This window comes from Oryctolagus cuniculus, chromosome 11, assembly GCF_051225735.1.
Source record: "Oryctolagus cuniculus isolate XC-2025 breed Fujian yellow rabbit chromosome 11, ASM5122573v1, whole genome shotgun sequence".
NCBI classification, from domain to species: domain Eukaryota; kingdom Metazoa; phylum Chordata; class Mammalia; order Lagomorpha; family Leporidae; genus Oryctolagus; species Oryctolagus cuniculus.
Window position 1 is genome coordinate 83,662,853 of NC_142877.1, and position 23,276 is coordinate 83,686,128.

The 23,276-nt window shown below is 40.8% G+C and overlaps 1 protein-coding gene across 5 annotated transcripts in view; it reads right to left on the bottom strand.

The window, feature by feature from the left end:
- LIN7A (lin-7 cell polarity scaffold A) overlaps window positions 1–23,276 on the bottom strand; it is a 161,446-nt gene that overhangs the window by 25,371 nt on the left and 112,799 nt on the right. For 4 of the 5 annotated variants that reach the window (XM_089307520.1, XM_089307522.1, XM_002711366.6 and 1 more), the window contains one exon: window positions 21,854–22,063. The exons of the other annotated variant lie outside the window; for it this stretch is intronic. In XM_089307520.1, the coding sequence (XP_089163646.1) occupies window positions 21,854–22,063 (210 nt within the window). The remainder of the gene's footprint in view (window positions 1–21,853; window positions 22,064–23,276) is intronic. 5 annotated transcript variants of the gene reach the window in all.

Sequence of the window (23,276 nt, forward strand, 5' to 3'; positions counted from 1 at the left end):
CTTAAAAAGTTCTCAGTTAAAAAGGTGTTCAGCCTCACTGTTAATTAGAGAAATGCAGATAAAGTCTAGAATGGGATAAAGATTTTTTCACTTGTTAAAAGAATAATGTATTGTTAAAGACTTGGTGAAATTTATATTCTCATATAATATGAAAGCATAAATTGGTGGGAGGGCAACTTGGTAGTGTCTATTGTCGCTCCCCCTCTTCGTGGAGGAACAACACAGGACCCTGCGCTGTTCTTTCGTCTGCTCGGCCCTCCCCGGGTTTGCTGCTGGTTCTTCCCGGGTTGGCTACTATCCCTTCCACCTCCGTGGAAGGGCGGTTCCCCCTGGCCACATTCCCCACTTCCGCAGGGGAGCGGCACTCCGCCGGCCGGCTCTCTCGGGGGCTGCACAGGTGTTCCCCTTAGGTGTTCCCCTTAGATGTTCCTGGTGCATGCCGTCTCTCTCCTCCTTTATAGTCCTCCTCTGCCAATCCCAACTCGGCTGCCCACACGCCGAGTACGCTGCTCTCCTCCAATCAGGAGCAAGTCCTACAGTTTATTGGTTGAACTGGAGGCAGCTGTGTAGAAGCTGTTTTCTCCTCTCCCAGCGCCATATTGTGGGAGAGCAGATGCATAGAATAAGTCTTAATTCCAGTAACAGTATAGTCTGGGTTGCTCCCCACATCTATTGAAAGAGAACACGTCTGTACCTCCCTAACTTGGTTTGCCAGACATCAGCATTTACTCTAAAAAGGTATTTTTTATACACATGAAGATTTTTGTTCAGTAGTGTTCACAATAGCAAAACTAAACAAACAAAAAGTCCATCAGTAGGATATGGGTAAACTAACCACAGCATCAACATGTCATGAAATACTATACAGTAGATTTTTCAAAAGGCTGTATACCAGAAATGTAGGAACTCTAAGATACACATGTAACCAAGGAAGCAAGTCAAGGAATATTAAGTATGTATAAAAATATCAATGCAATTTTAAAACCTATAAAATAATAATAGTTCACATTTTTTGAGTATTTGCTATCAGGTACTCTTAAGTACTTTATGCACCAAGTGCTTTAAATGCATCCACAGTTCTCTCCATAACAAGGCTGTGAGGGCTGTAGCATGATCATCTCAATTTTATAAAACAGGAAAGTGACACACAGAAAGGTCAAGTAAATCTTCATGGTCATGTAACCAATGCAAAACCAATCTGTGTCCAGATCCTGACTTCTAGCCACAGCTCTTCATTGTTTTATGTGTCTATCTAAAAATAAATAGCTGAGCAAGTGATTTGTGTGTGTGTGTGTGTGTGTGTATTTCAATGTAAAGAAAAAGTCTGGATAAGTGCCACTGTAATAATGTTTCTGCAGGGACCTGGAAGGAAGGAACTGGAATGCAATGAAGGAGAATGGTTTCAGTGACTTCTTTTGATCTGATTTTAGTCTTTTCAACTGAATTATCTGAAAATTTTATAAGGATGAATTCATATATTTCTTGTATAATTTTTTAATATAATAGCCCAGTATCATCATGAGGAAAATGAGAGAGAAGGTCATTCTGTAACAAACCGAAGAAGCAGGGACAAAGAACCATTTTGTCTCAGTAGTGCTTTATGCCATAGTGCTTTTATGGTATTTGAAATCATTTGAGAAAAAAAAATTACAACTGTAATTTCATGAGTAAATCAGGTGAAACGAAGGGATTTTAGCTGAATTAGCTCAGAAATTATATTAGTGTGATGTGTGGGAGCTTCAAAACCCCAATTATAAGGGCGGGCATTTGGCACAATGATTGACACCACTTGAGACACCCACATCCCACACTGGAGTGCCTGGGTTTACATCCCTGTTCTGCTTCCAATTCCTACTGCTTGCTAACGTGCCCCCTGGGAGGCAGCAGGTGATAGCTTAGTTAGCTCCCTGGCCACCCAAGTTGGAGACCCTGAATTCTGGGCTCCTGGCTTCAGTCTGGCCCAGCCCAACCTCAACCTTTGAGGGCCTATGAGGAGTGAACCATGTCTCTATGCTTTTCCAATAAAAAGAAAAGAAGAACCCCCTATTTCAATGGAATTGTCCACCCAGACTTTGGACAATTGTAGCTGGGTGGTTGTTCCGCGCCATTAACTGGCTAAAGCCCAGGTCTCCACTCCTACTCAGCTGTTTATGCATCAGAGCCAGCATATCAATTCTAGGGCCTGACAAGTCACTCATGTTTCAGTGGATGTGCTATAAATCCATGTTTTCAGGGAATAAGGTTCACCTGAGAATGGGGAAGAAGGATTATGAAATACTTCCTGTTTAAATTTTTCCTTTTCAAAATCTAACGGCTCCCAAGATGAAAAACTGCAGCAATCTCAATGCTGATTGATGAGAGCCCAGACAGCTATAAATCTGTTGACTTGGGAATTTTTCTAAGAATGAAATGAGTTGGCTTTAGGTTTCTTCTTTGGCCCAGTTTTTATTGATCCCTTCCTTATTTCCCCAAACAACACTGTGTTATCACAAGGAAAGTAACATTGTTTTTTGCCACATAACAGATGCATGGTGAGGTACCGCTCATTCTCCCACTAAACATCAAGTTTTGATCTTGCCTCTGCTTCTGGCCTCTTGTGACCCACTCTTCACATTACAATCACAGTATTCTCAAATGCTAATTTGATCACGGAACTCCCTTGCTTAAAAGCATTCCATGTCCTAGTTTTGCTCAGATACGTGCCACTTGTCTTCCGCCGAGTGTACGCCTCACCTTTGTGGTCTTAGATTTTTCAGTCTCATTTGCTAATGTGCAAGTCTTGAAACAAAAGAACTTGCGATTTTTTCTAGTGTCCACGTGCTCCTCTGTCTGGTGCGGCTCTGTGGCTCTCACTCCCTCCCTTCACCTGCCCAACACATACTTGCCTGTGGAGCAGCCCTCTCTGGCAGCCCCTCCTGAGTCCCTATCCTTGGGTTAAACGCTGCTTCTGTGAACTTCCTCTGAACCCTATACTTACCACTGTTTATCAGACAATCTACGTCGCAAAGCTCATCTATTTCCCTATTTCTTCCCCATATTTGCATTACTTATACGTGAAATTAAGAGCTACTGTTTTTAGTTTTCATTTCTCTAGTGCCTAAGATAATGCCAGGCCCAGTAACATTTTACAGAACGAACGTAGGAATAAATATCTCAGTTTTATGAATCAGTTAATGTCCATCAACAGTTCCGTTACTTAATTACATTGTCACTGTTCTGACAAAAACAATTTCTTAAACTAATGGCTCTTGCTTTGATTATGAACTTGTAATAATAAGAATTAACATTTATTTAGTACTTACTGTGCATTTAGGAACCATGTTGTGCCATTAAAGCACTAAAATATAAAAGCAAAGTGGCCACTCTTATCATCGCTTAGCAATTAGGAAACTAAGGTTCAGAGGAGTTGGGAAATTACTCACAGAGCTCCACGAACGAACGACACTGAATTAGTTTGAGCCTTCTAGGGATTTAGTGAGAATTCAATGGCCCAGCGCTTTTAGAGTGCTTAGCAAATGCCTGGCCTGCAAGGTCTCAAAGGGAGCATTTGGGGTAGCTCCTGCTATCAATGCAGTGCTGCACTTGGGGCTGCCTGCTTTACTTCTAAACCTAATGCCTGGGATTTTTAAATTAGCATTTTGATGCAATGGCATATATATTGAGTAGGATATATTAAAACTCAGTATCTTAGAATTGGCAAAACTTTAGAAATTAAAAAGAAATGGGAGCAGCAACCATTAAAGTCATCTCTCTTCCACGTTACGCACTCGGGTTTTATTAGCCTTCCTGCTGCCTCTCTAGTGCGTGGGTGCTCTTCCACCTTACAGACTTGGCCCTGATCTTGCCTCTGGACGGAATGTTATTTCGTGGATATTGTGGAGGTCATGCCCTACCCTCACCCATTCTCTCCTAGAATATCACCTCTCAATGGGACTGCTCTGACCAGCCCCACACCCTCAAAATTTCCCTGCCCTGGTAGCCCCTACCTTCTTTGTACTGCGCTCATTACTTTTATTTCTTTTTTTTTTTCTTTTTTTTTTTTTTTTTTTTTTTTTTTTGACAGGCAGAGTGGACAGTGAGAGAGAGAGACAGAGAGAAAGGTCTTCCTTTGCCGTTGGTTCACCCTCCAATGGCCGCCGCGGCTGGCGCGCTGCGGCCGGCGCACCGCGCTGATCCGATGGCAGGAGCCAGGAGCCAGGTGCTTTTCCTGGTCTCCCATGGGGTGCAGAGCCCAAGCACCTGGGCCATCCTCCACTGCACTCCCTGGCCATAGCAGAGAGCTGGCCTGGAAGAGGGGCAACCGGGACAGAATCCGGCGCCCCGACCGGGACTAGAACCCGGTGTGCCGGCGCCGCAAGGTGGAGGATTAGCCTATTGAGCCACGGCGCCGGCACTTTTATTTTCTTTGCACTTGCCACCATCTAACATTACAGAAGTCTTCAAAAAAATTCATGACTAATGCTTATTAGAAAAAAACTATTTGTGAATTTTAAAATTTTTGCACCAAATAATTGGTCCATAAAAATTTTGTAGTATCTTCATGTATGTGTTTGTTTATTCTGTTATTGCTTCTCTGTCCTACTGGATGAACTTTTTTTTTCTCTAAGGATCCGTGATTGCTTCAAATAACACATTACAGGTGCTTCATAAGTACCTGTTGAATTTGTGAATGAATATAAAGATGATGCCCTCCCAGCGCCATATAATATTGTTGGGTCACAAGTGCACCACATACAGGATATTTATGTGAATTCTGCCAGGTTACTGCCCTAACATCTCTTGAGCTAAGGGTATGGTTGAGTAACTTAGCAGCTAATCTATTAGAGCAGTCAGAATGAACGTGCTTGGATATAAGCAGAATCACACAACAAAGAAACCTAAAGTCCCACTCACATTCCTGTAAGTAATGACTAGGTTTAGCTTGTCTTAGTCCCTTAATAAACATCTATAGTAACCATAGCACTTCATTAAATTCTTGACCATTTTCTCAATTAAATAAATACATTTTCTGGAAAACATTATGCTGAGTGAATTAAGCCAGTCCCAAAGGGACAAATATCATATGTTCTCCCTGATCGGTGACAACTAACTGAGCACCAAAGGGGAAACCTGTTGAAGTGAAATGGACACTATGAGAAACAGTGACTTGATCAGCTCTTGTCCCAACTGTTGGTGTACAATGTAATACTTTATCCATTTTAGTATTTTTTTTGTTCTAGTACTATTGGTTGAACTCTGTAATTAACACACAATTATTCTTAGGTGTTTAAATTTTAACTGAAAAGTGATCCCTGTTAAATATAAGAGTGGGAATAAGAGAGGGAGGAGATGTACAATTTGGGACATGCTCAATCGGACTTGCCCCAAATGGTGGATTTAGAAATGTGCCAGGGGATTCCAATACAATCCCATCAAGGTTGCATGTACCAATGCCATCTCACTAGTCCAAGTGATCAATTTCAGTTCACAATTGATCACACTGATAGGTCTAAGAGTCAAAGGGATCACACAAACAAGACTAGTGTCTGCTAATACTAACTGATAGAATCAAAAAGGGAGAGAACGATCCAACATGGGAAGTGGGATACACAGCAGACTCATAGAATGGCAGATGTCCTAAATAGCACTCTCCTCAGAATCAGCCCTTAAGGCATTCGGATCTGGCTGAAGAGCCCATGAGAGTATTTTAGGCATGGAAAGCCAAGACACTCTGGCAAAACAAACAAACAAACAAACAAACCCTAAATGAAAGATCTCTGCGAGTGAGATCCCAGTGGAAAGAATGGGGCCATCAAAAAAGGAGGTACCTTTCTCTGAAGGGAGGAGAGAACTTCCTCTTTGACTATGACCCTGTCAGAATAAGATCGAAGTCAGCGAACCCAAAAGTCTTCCATAGCCTTGGCAACTCATGACTAGAGCCTAGGGAGATTACTGACGTCATAAACAAGAGTGTCAAATTGTTAAGTCAACAACAGGAGTCACTGTGTACTTACTTCTCATGTGGGATCTGTCCTTAATATGTTGTCCAATGTGAAGTAATGCTATAACTAGTACTGAAACAGTATTTTTACACTTTGTGTTTCTCTGTGGGTACAAAGTGATGAAATCCTTACTTAATATATACTGAATTGATCTTCTGTATATAAAGATAATTGAAAATGAATCTTGATGTGAATGGAATGGGAGAGGGAGCGGGAGATGGGAGGGGTGCGAGTGGGAGGGAAATTATGGGGGGGAAGCCATTGTAATCCATAAACTGTACTTTGGAAATTTATATTTACTAAATAAAAAAATACATTTATACGAGGCTAGTTAGCCTGACAGTGATTGGGCTTTGTGGAGCACTCCACATTACAGGCAAAATTATATCCAATAGCACTGGAGGGAAGGAAGTATATTTTAATTGCTCACACATCCTGGCATGTTCAAATTGTATGTGATCTGATAACCAACTTTGTACAGCTTTCAGTTATCTCTCTTGCTAATTTCATCTAATAAAATAGGACTCGTGTGAAATGGTGTATGAACCGGCTTCCTGGGGTAATTAGCTGTATCTAAATTGCTATAGCGATTTAAACTTGCTCTTACATTGCTTAAGAGTTAACAGTAACATAGTGATGGTCATTTAATTTAGATTAAAAAACCTTGAGATTATGGACACAAAAATAAGGGGAATTTCAGGATGAGCAGCTGTTCACTTTGCAGGCCAGCTTCATTTCACCCTCATCGTGAAAATGAGAGCAAGCTTTCAGGTCAAATAGACGCCTGGACCTTCCAGACCTGGGTAGAAAGTGTGAGGCCTCGGCATGTTTCTGTTTATGACACGTCAGCCCAATGTTTAACAAATCACTTCAAGCCACAGCTATTGCCAATATGAACACTGATCTTTATGAAAAGCTTGATGTTTCCAGGAGAATGAGATAAAGCTAACATCCTGTAGGTTGTGATCTGTGCTTTCTTTAAACTCTTCCTTTCCCAGTGCCAGGTACGGCACGTGGTTCCACCTCTTTTTAGCAATGTGATTGAAGACTTTAAAGTGATATTCTTACAATTTCGTTTGCCTGTGGCGACGGGGTCAATGACAGATCTCATACTAGTGAACTGTCGATCACTTTGCCTTTGTCACCCACGGCAATTAGGAACAACTGCCCTGCTTCTCCTTGTAGATCCTTTGACTCCAGGACAGTTGTTGAAGCTCTTTGTTCAGAATGGTCATCATTTGTGAATTTCCTGTGTGCTACAGATGGGTAGATGCCCACCGTGGTCACATATACAATAGTGTGTTGACAGCGTATAATGTGTGCATTTACTCTTGACTTTGCATCAGTTTTCATGAAATTGCACTAATTAGTTTAAGATAACAGGGTTCAACCAGGAATGATTTCACCTCTCAGAGAAGAGCTGGCAATATCTGCAGACAGATTTTGTTTACTGTGACTGGGGCAGGAGGTTAGGATGAAGCTGGTCAGGGTAGACATTCTACTACGCAAAGAACAGCTTCCTAACAAAGAATCATCCAGTTCAAAATACTGGCAGGATCCGTGCCAGACATCTCAGACTTCCTGGTTAAGTCCTTGACCTTGACCTCTCACATCAGTCAGTGCCCAGGTCTTGCTTACGGTACTATTACCACCAATATAGCCTTTGGATTTCCTCCTTGCTCTCTATCCTAATCGCTCTTCTGCCGGTTTAGACCTCCATCACGTCTCTCTTGATCTTCCAAGAGTTTCCTACTTGGTTTACCCACCTCCATTTTTTCTCCATGCCAGGCCCATAGACTGGCACTTGTCAGAATAATTTACCTAAATGGAAATAAAACTACATTTTTTTGACTATTTCCTATCACCTTCAAAAGATAAGTGCAATGTCCTAATTAGGGCTTACGAGACCTTTTGTGACAAGGTTCATGCCCATCCTCCCAGGACAATTCTTTAGCTAAAAACATCCTGCTGTCTGCTATATGTTTGAGTATATGTTGTCCCCTCTGCCTGGAACACCCTCCATCGACTTATTCACTCTGACATTTCTTATAAGATCCTATGTATCCTCTTCTTTATGGAGGCAGAAATGTTGTCAACTGTGTGTTTTTAAATTCTCAATCACTGACCACTGCCCATATTCCCCAGTGGCAGTAGCAGGCTTGAAATCTGATATGGCATTTCTTCTCTAGATTGCCACAGCTCGTGTCATTCTTGTGTCATTTATATAATCTCCTCTGGGCCCCCCTAGGAGTCACTGCTTACTTCTTCCTCAGGGAGACTCCTTGGAAAAGCCACATCTAGGACAGTGCAATGGCTGTCAGAGCAAGGAGCCCAGAGACCGTCCAGACACCTCAACTTCTCTCACGTTGCCCCTTCTCAGATTTCTGAATCTGTAACAACTACTGCATAGGTGACGATGTGTTTGGAATGAGAAAGCTGAGTTGGGATGCAAGTGCCAGATGATGAGTTAGGTTTCAGGCTGATACAAGGAGATCAAATCATGTTCACATTTGTCTTGAAATGGTTTAAATTTATGTCCCATCAAAAACACAATTACTACAGATATAGACTTGACTCCAGGATCAAAAGTGTGATCCCTTTGTTTATATTCAAAATTGCACTGTTAAGTTTTAGCCTCTAGTCTATATTTTACAGCTGCTGGTGATAATAGGCACATCTATGAATAGAAATCATGACTTCTGAAAATATTTTATGTGCCACTGGACAGCTAGGTCAGTCATTTAAATTTCAGAGTAAGGTTGGCAGTGATAAAATTAGCAACTAATGATCTGGATCTATCTAAATACTGAATATATGAGAGAGAAAAAAGCAAGCCAGGGAGAGAAGGACTATGGTCTGATAGGGCACATTTTGCAACTGTATAAAAACAGGTCATCACTCATGGCTGAACTTCAAAGGTGTGCTTCTGGTACCATAACTTTTAAGACTCACTGAATTTTCCATATCTGACAATCAACAACCATTCTTTGCATTAGAGCTTGGACATCTCACATAAACCTCCCAGCAATCACTTAGAGCTTATATCACATTAACTGATTTCCATCTGTATCAGTGTCTTCTTTATTTAAAAATATAATTAAGATCAACTAGATCAAAATCCATTATATAAAAAGGTATAAACCCAGAGACGTATCCTTGGTTTGCATTTCATTAAGTATACCCATGGAGCTCTGGTATCTTATCAACATCCCAACCTTGCCTTAGGGGGTGCCAGCAGTTTGTAGACCAACATTAATAGAATGTTCTTTCCAAACAAGTTGGACTTAAATTGAAGCATTGTCTTCTCTGCTAATAATTTAAGCAATAATGGTAAATTTGGGTTTGCTGAATTACCCAAATCATAAATGATGCCAAAACTTGACCCAGCCCAGCATCTGAAGACAAGTATTACATTCCTTCGAGAGGAACTGCACATTTTTCAGTCAAAAGATAACGATTGTTTGTTTCTATTTTGTGATTTTGTAAAGGAAGACTTTGTCACAACAAGAAACATGGAGAGATCCATGGGGGGGGGGGTTGATGAAAAGGCTGTTTCATAATACTACATAGCAATAGTGCTGTGTTTTTGTGGTAATGTAAAGTCTTATTTTTGCCAGTTTTATATTTGTCATTCTTATATTTTATCCTAATTATTACTACGCAAGGTACAGAGGACAGGTGTTGTTAGATCAGTTTTGCAGATGTAAGGATGCCAAAAATTCCAATGATGTGTACATTATCAACCAGCTAATGACAGGGATCTAACTACCTCTGGAATTAGAATCTTCAGTAGGTGGGCTTTTACCACTTCTTGAAAATAAACAGAAAACAGGGAATGACTCAAACCGGACTGAGAGTTTAACTCTGTACACAAAACTGTACAATAGGAGCAGAGTGCTGCCTGACTTAAGGAAAGGAATGAACAGTTACTAGGTATCGGAACGCTATGCAGCAGAAAGGCAAACACTGTCTCACACTGTCTCTTATTTCATCATCAGCCCAGCCCTATGTGAAAGGTATTGCTATTTCTGCTTTACAGATGATAAAACAGAGTCTCAAAGAATGGCAAATGTATTATGTGCTGACTATCCTTAAACTCGTAAGAAACCACAAGAACTTGAAATTTAGTAAGTTCCTTTTGAAATGTTAAAAATATCAGTTGACACTAAAATAAATTCTTATAATTTCCAGGAAAAGGACCAATAGAAAGGAAGAAAATTTTCCCTAAGCTTATCAGCTGCAGAATCTTATTCAAGTAATTTAAGGTATAGAATGAAAATGTCAAAATGATGTAGGCAGGCATACAGGATAAAATTGATCAGGGTTGTGAGCTGGAAGGCCACGCCTTCACCACGCCTCTGTGTGACCTCATGCCCCTACCTGGCCACAGCTGTATGCCCATCGGCCAATCAGGGTAATTAACCACTCCCCTTTGGAGGTGGATTAAAAGCCTGGGATACAGTGTGCCTGGCCCTTTTCTTTGGCCTTTGCCATTGCAGGCTTGCTGCCCCTGCGCTTCCAGGGCACATGGCCTTCCGGGCCCCATGCTTCCAGGCCTAGATGCTCCTCCAGTTGGCTGGCGCCTGGTGCTGGGTATGAATCCAGATTCCTCTCTTTTAGATGGGGCCCTCACTCTCCTATGCGTTTTTCTCACTGAATAAAAAGCTTAAAACTTATCACGCTGCCTCGTTCATGTATGCCGGTATTCAGAATTCTCTGAATGTTAGGCAAGAACCCACAAAGGCTTATTAATACTGAGAATTTCTTAATAAGCACACGGTGATATCATACGACACCCCAAAGTCTGATATCAAATATAGAAAGAAAAATCATAAGCTAGAGCAGAGAAGTATGTTATATTTGTTAGTGAGTTGACTTAAGAAGTATCAGAAACTCAGCACATCACCCGATTCCAGAATTGAGTTACCATACGGAGATTTCCAGCGCAGTTGAACATAACATGAAAACCCTGGGGTACCACCTGTAGAGCTCTATTGTATGGCTTCCGGTTGGTCACCACCTCTTCAGTCTCACCTTATCCCATAATCTACGCTCTGGTCACTCCCATCTTTCAAGCCACTCCCAAACAGCAGGTCTTAGGCTTTTTACACTTTTGCTTTTTATATTTTCTTTGGTACCCTCAGAGGAACTCTTTCCTTTGCTGAGCACTGACTCTTCCTAGTCCTTAATCTCAACTTAAAGTCACCCTCAAAGAGGGCAGTCCTAACACCATTAAATTTAGCTCCTCTGTACTATCACACTGCTCCCATTTTTCTTCTTTTTTTCCCTTTGTAACACTTGTCACAGGGTTTAATTATGAGGCAGTGTTATATCCTGCAGTATAAATTTGTATTTCCCCTCTCAGCTCAAATCTAGGGAGAAAAAAAGGACCAAGAAAAATCTCAAAGCCTTGGGCTCTAAGGCAGAAGAGTTGGTTATATGTTTCCACATCAGTTTTTTTTTCCCCCTCTCATGAAAGACTAGGTAAGATTGGGGCTAAAGGGCAGAAACAGAGACAGAAATTGAAGTGAGGCTGGTACAAATCACAGAATGTTGGCCTGTTGCTTTTGTATCCTACAACTCGGCTGAATTTACTTATTAGGTCAAATAGTCCCTTGGTATTATCTTTTGTTTCCCCTGTATACAGAATCATGTAATCAGCAAACAGGGATAATGTAATTCTATCCTTTCCTATTTGCATGATTTTTATTTCTTCCTTTTGCCTAATAGTTCTTGCTAAAACATCCAGAACTATATTGAATAAGAGCCGTGAGAGTGAACATTGTTATCTGGTTCCAAATCTTGGTGGAAATGCTTTCAATTTTTCTCTATTCAATATTTTGACTGTGAGATGTTCATATATCCTTTATGGTGTTAACCTCTGTTCTTTCTATACCTAATGTGTTCAGGTTTTTTTTTTTTAAACCATGAATGGCTATTGTAGTTTATCAAATGCTTTCTCTGCACCTATTGAGATGTTCAGCCTTCATTTTGTTGATGTGTGTCTATTGATTTAGGTGTGCTGAACCATCCTTGCATCCCCAGATATCATTATGTTAAGTGAAAACAAGACAGACACAGAAAGACAAATACCACATGGTTTCTCTCACATGTGGAAGTTAAAAAAATAAGTGTGTGTGTATATATATATATATATATATATATACATATGCACATATATATGTATGTACATATGTGTATGCATAGTGAATGTTATATTATTTGGTACGTGGACATTTATAAATGTTATCTTCACTAAATTAGATCCCTTACATACTAATATTACCCCTTCTTTTCTCATTGTATGATGTTAATATATCCACTCTTCTTTTCTTTGTGTTTATATTTTCTGAGTGTATATTTAATTCAAAAACCTTCCAAATTTTCTTGTTTGGATGCATCTCATACATACAGCATATAGTTGAGTTTGCAGTGTGACCCAGTCTGAAAACTATTTTATCTTAATGAAGATTTAATATATATTAAATATATTTAATAATTTAATGCATTAATATAATTACATTTAATATACTATATATTATATAATATATTTAATAATTTAATATATATTAATTTATATATGTGAAAGTACAGGCAGCCACTAAAAGTGGGAAGAAGAAAGAAACTTTTCCCTCCTACAGCCTCTAGAGGGAGCACAGCCCAGTGGACCATTCCATTTTGGGCCAATAACACCAATGTAGGATTTCTGGCCTTCAGGACTGTGAGATAATAATACATTTCTGTTGCTTAAACCACCAGGTTTGTGGTCAGCCCTAAGGAGCTACCATACATGTGGACTGAAAGCCTCATTATTCTGAGAACCGTGGAACTTTTTGAAAAGACTCTGGGGGAATTCTCCGAGGCTGGGATAGTGGTGGATACACTTGTACTGCTGCTTGCCCATTTATATGCATACATTTATCATCAGAAGCATCACTATGTTCTTAATGTGTATCAGGCAGACATGTCCATAAGGGTTATAACTCTTTCCGCTTTGTTCACCACTCTATGTACAGGGCTTAACTCAGTAGCTGGTATGCAATACATTGCTCTACAAATAACTGTTGAATGGATGAAAAGCACTGGTAAAATAATAGCACAATAATGAAGAAAACACGACCAATAAACGGTAAAAAATAATTGTAAGAAAGACTGTACCAGTAGCTAAAGTGAACAAGTCAAGTATGTATTCCCAGCAATGCAGAGACCCATGTCAGTCTGACCCCATGTGTGGGAATCTCCTTCACTCTGCAGGCTGGTCCTTCAAGGCTGATCAACTGTGAGTGTGTGCTGGCACTGCAACATTGTCAGACAGTTTATCAGAAGGCTCACTGGATGTTCAAAATTCTAGTTGGTCTACTAATGAGTGAGAAGTAATATAGCTGGTGACTATTCTTTCAGACAGACATGACAGCCTGGGAGCTATTGTTACCGTCCTATTGGGTTAGCACGACATATCTGCATTATACTTTAATTGCCTATGATGACTACAATGGCCCTGGGACAGGATTGAAGCCAGGAGCTGGGAACACAATTGAGTCTTCCACATGGGTGCCAGAGACCCATTTGTTGTGCATTAACAGGAAGCTGGAATCCAGGGCAGAGCTAAGATTCGATCCAGACACTCTCATATTGGATCCAGCAGGTGTCTTAACTGCTAGGCTAAATAACCTTCCATACTGTTTAAATGAAAAGCTCTCCTGTCACAAGATGATGCAGAATGAAGGATACTAGAACACTGCCTGATCAGCATTGGAAAACACACTGGATCACACCGGGATAAAGCAATGTAAATGTACCCTCTTGGGTCCTTCACCTATGTGAGTGAAGTCTTGCACCATGTCACTCTGAGGACAAAAATCTGCAGCACTTAACAAAAACTTTTATTCCTATTTAATTATAACCCAAGTAATCTCCTTCCCAGTTGCCATGAAAGGTAACGAGTCTCCTAAGGTCCTAGGTAAGTGGAGGACAGATGTGAGAGTCACTTTATTGGAGGCCTCTTAGATCCTAATGAAGCTGGGGCTTACAGGCTGAGCCTCTGCTTGTCCCCTCTGTATCCCAGCCCTGGTTCCCCTCCAATGTCCAAGAGGACTCGGAGGGCACTTGTGTTTCAGGTCTGTACATTCAGCCCATGGAGGACGGCTGTGCAGGCTACACTCTGGTGCTCGTGCAAAATGGGATGATGGAGCAGGCAGGTACGGAGAAAGCAAAACACATTCAAACCACCCTCTTCACACCTGCTCAGTATGCTGATCCATTTGAACTACAGCAAACCCTTTCTCCTTCAAAACATTACGACTTTTAAGAGTGGCTCTTAACCTTCCAAAGATCAAAGTCCCTTATGAGTAGCTGGGAAAAGCAAATGGCACCCTCACCACCGAAAATGCACTTAAACGAACTAAAAAAAAAATTAAGAAACCTTGGGGTCAGCACCGTGATGCAGCGGGTTAAGCTGCCACTTGTGACGCTGGCATCTGATATCAGAGTGCCAGCTCAAGTCCTGGATGCTCTGCTTCTGATCCAGCTCCCTGCTAACATGCCTAGGAAGGCAGCAGAAGATGGCCCTCGTGCTTGGGATGCTGCGACCCATGTGAGAGGCCAGAAGGAGTTCCTGGCTCCTGGCTTTGGCCTGGCCCCGCTCTGGCCTTTGCAGTCATCTGGGGAGTGAACCAACAGATGGAACATCTCTCTATCTCTTTCTACTTCTCTGTCACTTTGCGTTTCAAATAAATAAAATTTTTTTTAAAAAATTAAGTAATCTTGTTCTCTGCATTATGCATGTAAGTGCTAATTTATTAATGACTGAGGTATTTACTTATCCTTAAATCATTATTAAGACTGTCTGGGATAGGATCTCCAGTTCTGCTGGAGCTTGGGAAAGTCGCTTTCTCTCTTCCTCAGTTTCCTTATGTGTAAAATGAAAATAATAATAACACCTCCCACAAAAGACTGTTACGGGACAAGAATGAATTTCTTATGTCAAGTAAGCAGTGCCTGGCATTCAGCAGACGTCTCTGCAGCCTTGAGTGTCCACAGGGACTCTTCTGAGACTGGCAATGAACAGAGACCACCGTAGACCACCGTTGTCAATAGAGTACACATGCTACTGGGGAATCTAAAGGTTCATAGCAATCTTGCAATGTAATTCATAGCAATTTAAAAAGCCTTTATGTTTTCTCTTTGTTCAGGCAACATGTAATAAAATGTTAATACAGGCTTCTCCTCTAGGATGGTATACATTCACAGAGTTCAAAGTAGAATTCTAATTTTTGCTTCCTTCTCATTCCACACCTGACAGCCAATCTGCATAAATAATATGGGCTGTGAGAACTTATCCTTAACATGGCACAGGTATTTATAAAGTGGGAAGAGGGCCAGGTTCCAGGAAAATCATTTATTCCGTTCCAGCCCTGAACTTTTACTCATTCATTTGTTATACTTAAAAATCAATTAGCAATGTGCAGTAAACTGTATCGATTATTTTATTTAGGCTTAACCACAGAGCTAGGCAAATTTAATGGGCATTTCCCCACCATGCTTTAAAACCATGTTTGGGGTTCAGACCCTAATAAAAGCCTCTTTCCACCATGACGTATTTTGAAAGTTCTTGTGTTTCTATTTAGCTTTATTTTTTAAAGATTTATTTATTTATTTGAAAGAGCTACAGAGAGTGAGGTGGGGGGGAGAGGGAGAGGGGGAGAGAGGAAGAGAGAGAGAGAGAGAGAGAGAGAGAGAGATCTTATCGCCGCAATGGCTGAAGTCAGGAGCTTCCTCCAGGTCTTCCTTGTGGTGGCAGGAGCCCAAGCACTTGGGCCATCTACTGCTTTCCCAGGCCATTAGCAGGGAGCTGGTTCCCAGGCCATTAGCAGGGAGCTGGATCAGAAGCGGAGCAGCTGGGACTTGAACTGGAGATCATATGGGAAGCTGGTCTTGCGGGCGCTGGCTATACCTGCTGTGCCACAGCACTGGCCCCAGCACTTCTGTTTTATTTGCCTGTCCTCTGCCTTTTCTGTTCGTCATCTGCCTTCTCTCCCTTTAGAACACTTTGTGACTCTTGTGACCTTTGTCCTTTTTTTAAAAAAAATTTTGAAATACTTATAGATGTATAGGAAGTTGAAGAGTGATGAAAATGACAGCCATGTACCTTGTACCTAGCCTCCCCTAATATTAATACCTTGTAAAACTATGGCACATTAGTAAAACCAGGACATTGATGTTGGTACATTCCATAAAACTCAGTCAGCTTTTACTGGGATTGGTTTTTAAAATTACTGGTTACTGTATCAGTTATGATTGCACTAAGGGTTGAAAATCCATTTCCTATGTGTATTTGGACATGAGTTTGTGTGTGTGCTTGTTCAGATCCATTGGGGTGTGTGTGTGTGTGTGTGTGTGTGTGTTTAAAAGAGAGAGTGGGTGGGGGAGGGAGGGAAGGAGGGAGAGAGAGAGAGAGAGAGAGAGAGAGAGAGACTGACTGACTCTCTGGCCCCATCTAATTCATGACACTTCTGGGGAACAAATGGGAAAAAGTAATAAATAAATAAAAATATTTCCAATCTTCCCACTTAAGAAGACTGTCTCCCGGGTAGGATACACAGAGTAGACAGAATTGACTTACCCTCTCAGAGTAAAAGGTGGTGGGTGTATATTGTGGGGGAATGGGTATATGGAAGTCTCAGCAAAATCCCATTGGAAGACATAAAATCCCAGAGTCATGGAGTTGGAAAGGATAGTGGGGTCAACTGTTTCAACCCTTTGCATGGTATACATGAACAGTGGGTTGGGTATATTTTTACCCCCAAAAGTTCATTGGCTGGAGGTTTGGTTTCCAGTGTGGTGGTGCTGCAGTAGTGGACGTTTAAGAGGTGGGGCCTAACATTTGCAGCAAAGTGGCTGGAACTGGAGGCTGTCATGTTCTGTAAAATAAGCTAGACACGAAAAGACACATACTGAATGTTCAGTTTCATGTGTAGAAGCTACAAAAGTAAAGTAAAACAAAATAAACCCTAATATGGATACAGAATAGTGCTTACCAGAGGCTGGGACAGATAGGGAGAGAAAGAGGGAGTTTGGATATCAAGTAACACATCAGAGTTAGATAAAAGGACTAAGTTCCTAGTGTTACCCAGCAGAGTGGGAGACTACAGTTCACAATAACCCAGTATATATTTTATGAACAAACAGAATAAAGGAGCTCGAAGCTTCCAGTCACGAAGTAATGACAAAGAAGGGGAAATACTGATTACTCTGTTTTGATCATTACGCATTGAACATATATATTGAAATATGACACTGTAGGCCATTAAAATGTATAATGATGATTAATGAAAACTTTTTTACAAAGAAGTGAGGCTCACTGGAAGCTCATGAGGTCATGGGAGCTCTACCCTCATAAATGGATTAAGGCTGTCTGGTGGGAGCAAGTCAGCTCCGGTAGGAGTAGATTAGTCTTCAGAGGGCAGGCTGTTCTACAAGGGCGCGCCCATCTCCCTCTTGTACATGTGCCCCTCTGCATGTGGCTGGTCCCCTTCCCACGGCTCCATCATGTTGTGATATGGCCAGAGGCCCCTCAACGGAAGGCTGGCACCAGCCTGTTTGGACCTTCCATCCACTAGAATCTTGAGTCAAATAAACCTCTTTACTTTATAAGTTACCCGGCCTCAGGTATTTTGTTACAGTAACATAAAAAAAGACTAAGACAACAAATTTCAAAATACCCTTGCTAGGTGGTTGCCTAATCTCTGATTGGCACTTCAAATGATAGGCCTTATCATCTGGTCTTAATTTAGAAAGCTCTAAGTATTTCAGATCCCTTGGTGGTAAGACAGATTCGTCTCCCTGCGTTTTCCCCACTGGTCTTGGATCTGCTATCTCAGGCCTTGTACCAGGAGGGACAAGTGAGGAGACTTTCACTTCCCTAAACCTCCTCTCTACCCTGCACAACTCCAGTCTTTATTCAACACGTTCCTCACACACGAGACTGCTCCTCTCAGATGACTTATGACTTTCTATGCTCTGTTCAAGACATTGATATCAATGGCCCTACAATCACATTAACAGATTATTTCCCCCTGAAGTCTACTTTCCTTATACTCCTCTGGAAATCAACTGAAATTTCTCAGTTTTTTTTCCCCCCTGGCCTTCATATTCAGTCATTCCTCCCTGATTCTGCACCTATGGAGCTAGTTTTCTGGGCCTGGGAGTAGACTTCATGTAGATTCTTATTAAATTAGGCCTATTGTACCACTCTATTGAGATTTTGTTTATCCTGACTCTGTCACTAAATGTATTTTCTGTCCCTGCTGGCTCCCTGCTGGCTCCATGTTGGCTGCAACCTTCATAAACAGTCCTTAAATCCTTTCTCAAAATTGCTGAGAAAACACTTGAGTGTAAAAGGGCGGAAAGCAGATCATTAGAAAGCTATAAATTGTTAACTGTAACATTTTGGCCTCCTGTTAATGATAAATCTTAATTTGGCATTCATAAGTCTTCACTGAGGGTTGACACAAGAAGTAGCCATACTAAAAAGGCTTCTGTGTTTTCCATAAACTTGTATTAGGTAATTCAGTGTCTCATTTGGAAACACCCCATGGGAAATTTCTCTCCGAGCCAGGAGATAGAAAAAAAAATCCTGATGGTACCCTAGCTTTCTTCTGTTTTGACTTCTAAGAAGTGAAGAAAAAAATCAATGGCTCAATTGCTGTATCTTTTATTCTTATTTATTGATTTCCCCCTTAAATCCCACTTTAATACTTCTAACACTCCATGTTAATAATCCTGTATTAGCATACATTACATTTTACTAGACGTCATGACATATGCTTCCTTAATGCAAGCAGGATATAAAAGCAAACAAACATTTCAGATACCTGTTCAAATGTCTAAAGGCCCATGGCGCAATTTACTTTTTAAGTAAATTTTTAAGTAGAATATTCTCCAGAGTACCTAAGCCAAGGGTTAAGGTTTGCTCCTGCCCTCCAGATCACCTCCTTCCAAGCTGTGTTCTTAGTTTAGAACGGCATGCTCTGTCATATTCATTTTCCTTGAATTTTTGAAGACCCCTCCTATGCAGGAATTTCAATTTTTTTTTTTTTTTGGCACCAAAATAGCTTACCTCAGGATTCCATGTTCCACAAACTTTGTCAAATACCTACTTGTATAAGATGGAGGAAGGTCTAAGCGTTTGCAGCAGTGACCAAGACACCACTTGGGATGCCTGCATCTCCTATCAGAGTGCCTGGGACAGACTCCCGGTTTCACTTCCAGCCCTGGCTTCCTGCTAACGTGCACCCTGGGAGGCATCAGTGACAGCTCAAGTACGCAGGTCCCTGCCAGGTATGCAGGAAACCCAGATTAGGTTCTAGGTTCCTAGCTGCAGCCTGACCCAGAACAGGAGATCTGTCTCTGTCTCTTTACCTTTTAAATAAAAAAGAACAAATAAATACTATTGGGGACAAATGGCCAGAGAAAATTAACCTCATCTACCGCAACTTTCTTTAATAGCCACCTTTACCTTTTTTGAATAAGGAAATGTAGGGGTAGAGAATATTAAGCCATGATCATTTGGATGACAAGTGGTAGAACCTATGTGATTCCATTCTTCTAACACTCCCTAATGCCTCCTGGGTCCTCTGCTAGGTCATCACAGAGTTCCATGAGTCACTGGGAAATGTGCTCTGCTCCTTGCAAATGCGTGGTTCAACAATCAAGCTTCAGACGCCTACTAAATTGATTTTGCATGTTTTTTTGCTTTATACAACTGATATATTTTAGAGTTTTCTGGTCTTTTCATATCCTTTTGCTTTACTCCATATATTCAGAGAAATTGCAAGTTCACACTCTGAAGTACAGATTCCTGTGTAGCATAATTGTGTGACCTATCTCTAGAGCCCTCAACCAGAAAGTTCAACTCAAATAATTTGTGGAAAAGTGCTTTTAAAAAGTCACAGTTATCTAAAGGTCAATAAAAAGCTTACCTCAAAGCAGTTCTACATAGAAAAAAAGTAAATGAAATGGTAATTTTAGAACTTGTATGCTGAAATGATATAAAATATTCATGGTTGAAAATTTTGTTGTAAATTAGACAACAGTAGAGTTGAATGAATCATTTTGAGTTCTATAAAGCCGCTTGTCAGGCTAATAATAAACAATGAACAAAATTCAAAATAGAAATACAAAAGAATGTTAGCCCATAAGTACCAGTTAGATATTACATTTCTTTTTTTTTTTTTTTTACAGGCCACTGAGTGGACAGTGAGAGAGAAAGACAGAGAGAAAGGTCTTCCTTTGCCATTGGTTCACCCTCCAATGGCCGCCGCGGCCGGCGCACCGCGCTGATCTGATGGCAGGAGCCAGGTACTTCTCCTGGTCTCCCATGGGGTGCAGGGCCCAAGCACTGGGGCCATCCTCCACTGCACTCCCGGGCCACAGCAGAGAGCTGGCCTGGAAGAGGGGCAACTGGGACACAGCCCGGTGTGCTGGTGCCGCAAGGTGGAGGATTAGCCTAGTGAGCCGCGGCGCCGGCAGATATTACATTTCAAGTGCATTTTATCTTGGATATTGTGATCAGCATGGTCACAAATAACTCAAATTTAGTTTACATGTCAAAAAATGTTAAGTTCTTAGAGAAAAGATCTTAGGTTAGTAGAAAGGTAAACACTGACACACTGACATTCTCCTGTTGATATTTCTTTCTTTCTTTCTTTCTTTCTTTCTTTCTTTCTTTCTTTCTTTCTTTCTTTCTTTCTTTCTTTCTTTCTTTCTTTTTTTTTTTTTTTTGACAGGCAGAGTTAGACAGTGAGAGAGAGAGAGACAGAAAGAAAGGTTTTCCTTCCGTTGGTTCACCCCCAAAATGGCCACTGCGGCCTGCATGCTGCGCCGATCTGAAGCCAGGAGCCAGGTGCTTTCTCCTGGTCTCCCATGAGGGTGCAGGGCCCAAGCACTTGGGCCATCCTCCACTGTCCCCACCCCCCACCCCGGGCCACAGCAGAGAGCTGGGCTGGAAGAGGAGCAACCAGGACAGAATCCAGTGCCCCAACTGGGACTAGAACCCGGAATGCCGGCGTCACATGCGGAGGATTAGCCTAGTGAGCCACAGCGTCAGCCTTCCTGTTTATATTTCTGAAATAGATAGTTTTGGGTTACATTCATTTGATGTAAGCAGAAGTTATGAAGAGGAAACGATTTGTCACATAAAGCTATTTCTTTAGCAACTTGTTATTATATGTGGAGTTAATGACATTCAAAGAATATGAGGTTATAAAATAGGATGATTTTTACTTTAAGTTGTTATATCTTTTAATTGTATTTGAAAATTGAAACACATGTGATGAATAGATAATGTAATCAAACTTCTTTAGGCATGGGGCAGGGAGAAGACAGGCTAAAAAATTTTGAGTGTACTCTTGTTGAATACCTGATTTAAAGAATTCTGAGTACATTGGATTTTATTACATAAAAATTATCCTTTCTCCATAATTAAAATGAAATGTCCTTACATTATGCGAAATGAACACCTGTATTTTTGTTTTTAAAATGTGTGCATTTGCTTATAGTAATAGAATGAAATAGCATTCTTCTGATTATTCAATTACAGTAGTAAGGGGCAGGCAGATTCTGCTAGGTGGCATAGTTTCCTGGGATAATGTCCCCACCGCTCGATATTTACCATACCTGAGTAAGGTGGAATGAGACATAAGAAATAGAATTACAGCTTTTATAGGTTTAATATTCATCAACACTTAGAAAGCTGTTGGGACATAAACTTATAATTGTTTTATCATCTCAACACTGTCTTCAGTTAACAGCAGGAAAAAGAGAGAGAGAGTGACGAGCACTTAGGAGAGTCTCTGGTTATCTTATGAACATACCACTCCGTTCACCGAGAGCAGCTGGTCTCCTCTCTTGAGGCCTCCGTGTCTTTCCGCCACCCCTCCAGGAATGATGCGGGAGATATAAATCGGGGAGTTTTGCTCCTTTCCTCCCATCACGTTAAAACCAAGGCCTTCATCAGTCTTTGGCAGTTCGACTACCCGAGGGTGCGAGTGGCCTTCGCTAGCTGCAAAAGCTGCAACTGTTGCCTGAAAGAAAACATGGTCTTTTGGTGATCAGACGAGGGAAATGAGCCTAATCCTGTGTTTTGCAGGGGTAGCTCAGGCAACTTCTTAGACCCTGTTATAGCATTCCCCTGCGAAAGAAAGAATGCAAAAGGGAGGAACCTTTCTTGGTTTAGAAGCCATCCACAATTCCATTCTAGGGGAAAAGCCCACTCAACTATTTCCTGCTTTCCAGAGGTTATCCATTATGGTAAAAATTACCCAATATTTCCCAGTTACATCAGTAAGATGAGATTCCTCCTGTTTGTAGACTGCCAATAGTTTGGGTCTATCTACTACCTAATATAATTACATGTTGACTACAGCATCTTGAGGACAGAGATTGTCTTGTCCTTTTCTTGGTATGATATACAACCTAATTTGGGCCTGCACACAAATGTTCAAATATTTATTCAATAATTTGAAGAGCTCTTGTAAGATGAATATATAATTGTGAATGCATACACAGTTTTGCTATTATGAGCCCACTGGCCTGACAAATTTGGCTTTTTTTTTTCTTTAATTGAGGATGCACAAAAGAAAGTGAGAACTAAAATGTGAAAATAGATTCAAACATATGATTCTTATTTCATACCAACATTCTGTATTATTATGAATTATTCTCTTATTTGGAACAGAATTTTCCTCCCTACATTTTACATTAATATTTCAACTACTATAGTTACAGAGGTAAAGCGAACAGTCCAAGGTTTTAAAACTTACATATATAAGGCATCATCATTTAATATGGAAACAATCTTATTTTCAAATTCATGTATTAATTTTTTAAGTAAGTTCCAGAAAAAACTTACCATTAGTTCTTACCCCCCCATAGAAATAAAATAACAGTGCTTGAGTAGTTTCTTTCAAGAGAAAATTCTCTGCTTGCTTGCCTGTTTTCCATTTCCATTAGCTGCCTTAACCACAGTTGTCTAGATGCCTACTATAAAATGATTTAACTCTATGCTGTGAAAATACCGATTCCCAACTACAGCACCTTCCTTTTCCACACACGGCATTACCACATCAATTTAGCATTATGCTACTGTCTGCGTTTAGTGAAAGATAGTGAATGATATGGAAATAATGGCTTGTTTTTAGCTGCATGCATTTGCTCATGCAAACCTTGTCGTCATGCATAGGTTTAATGGCTGACATGGATGCAATGCAGACAGCCCAGAAACAACCAGAAAATATT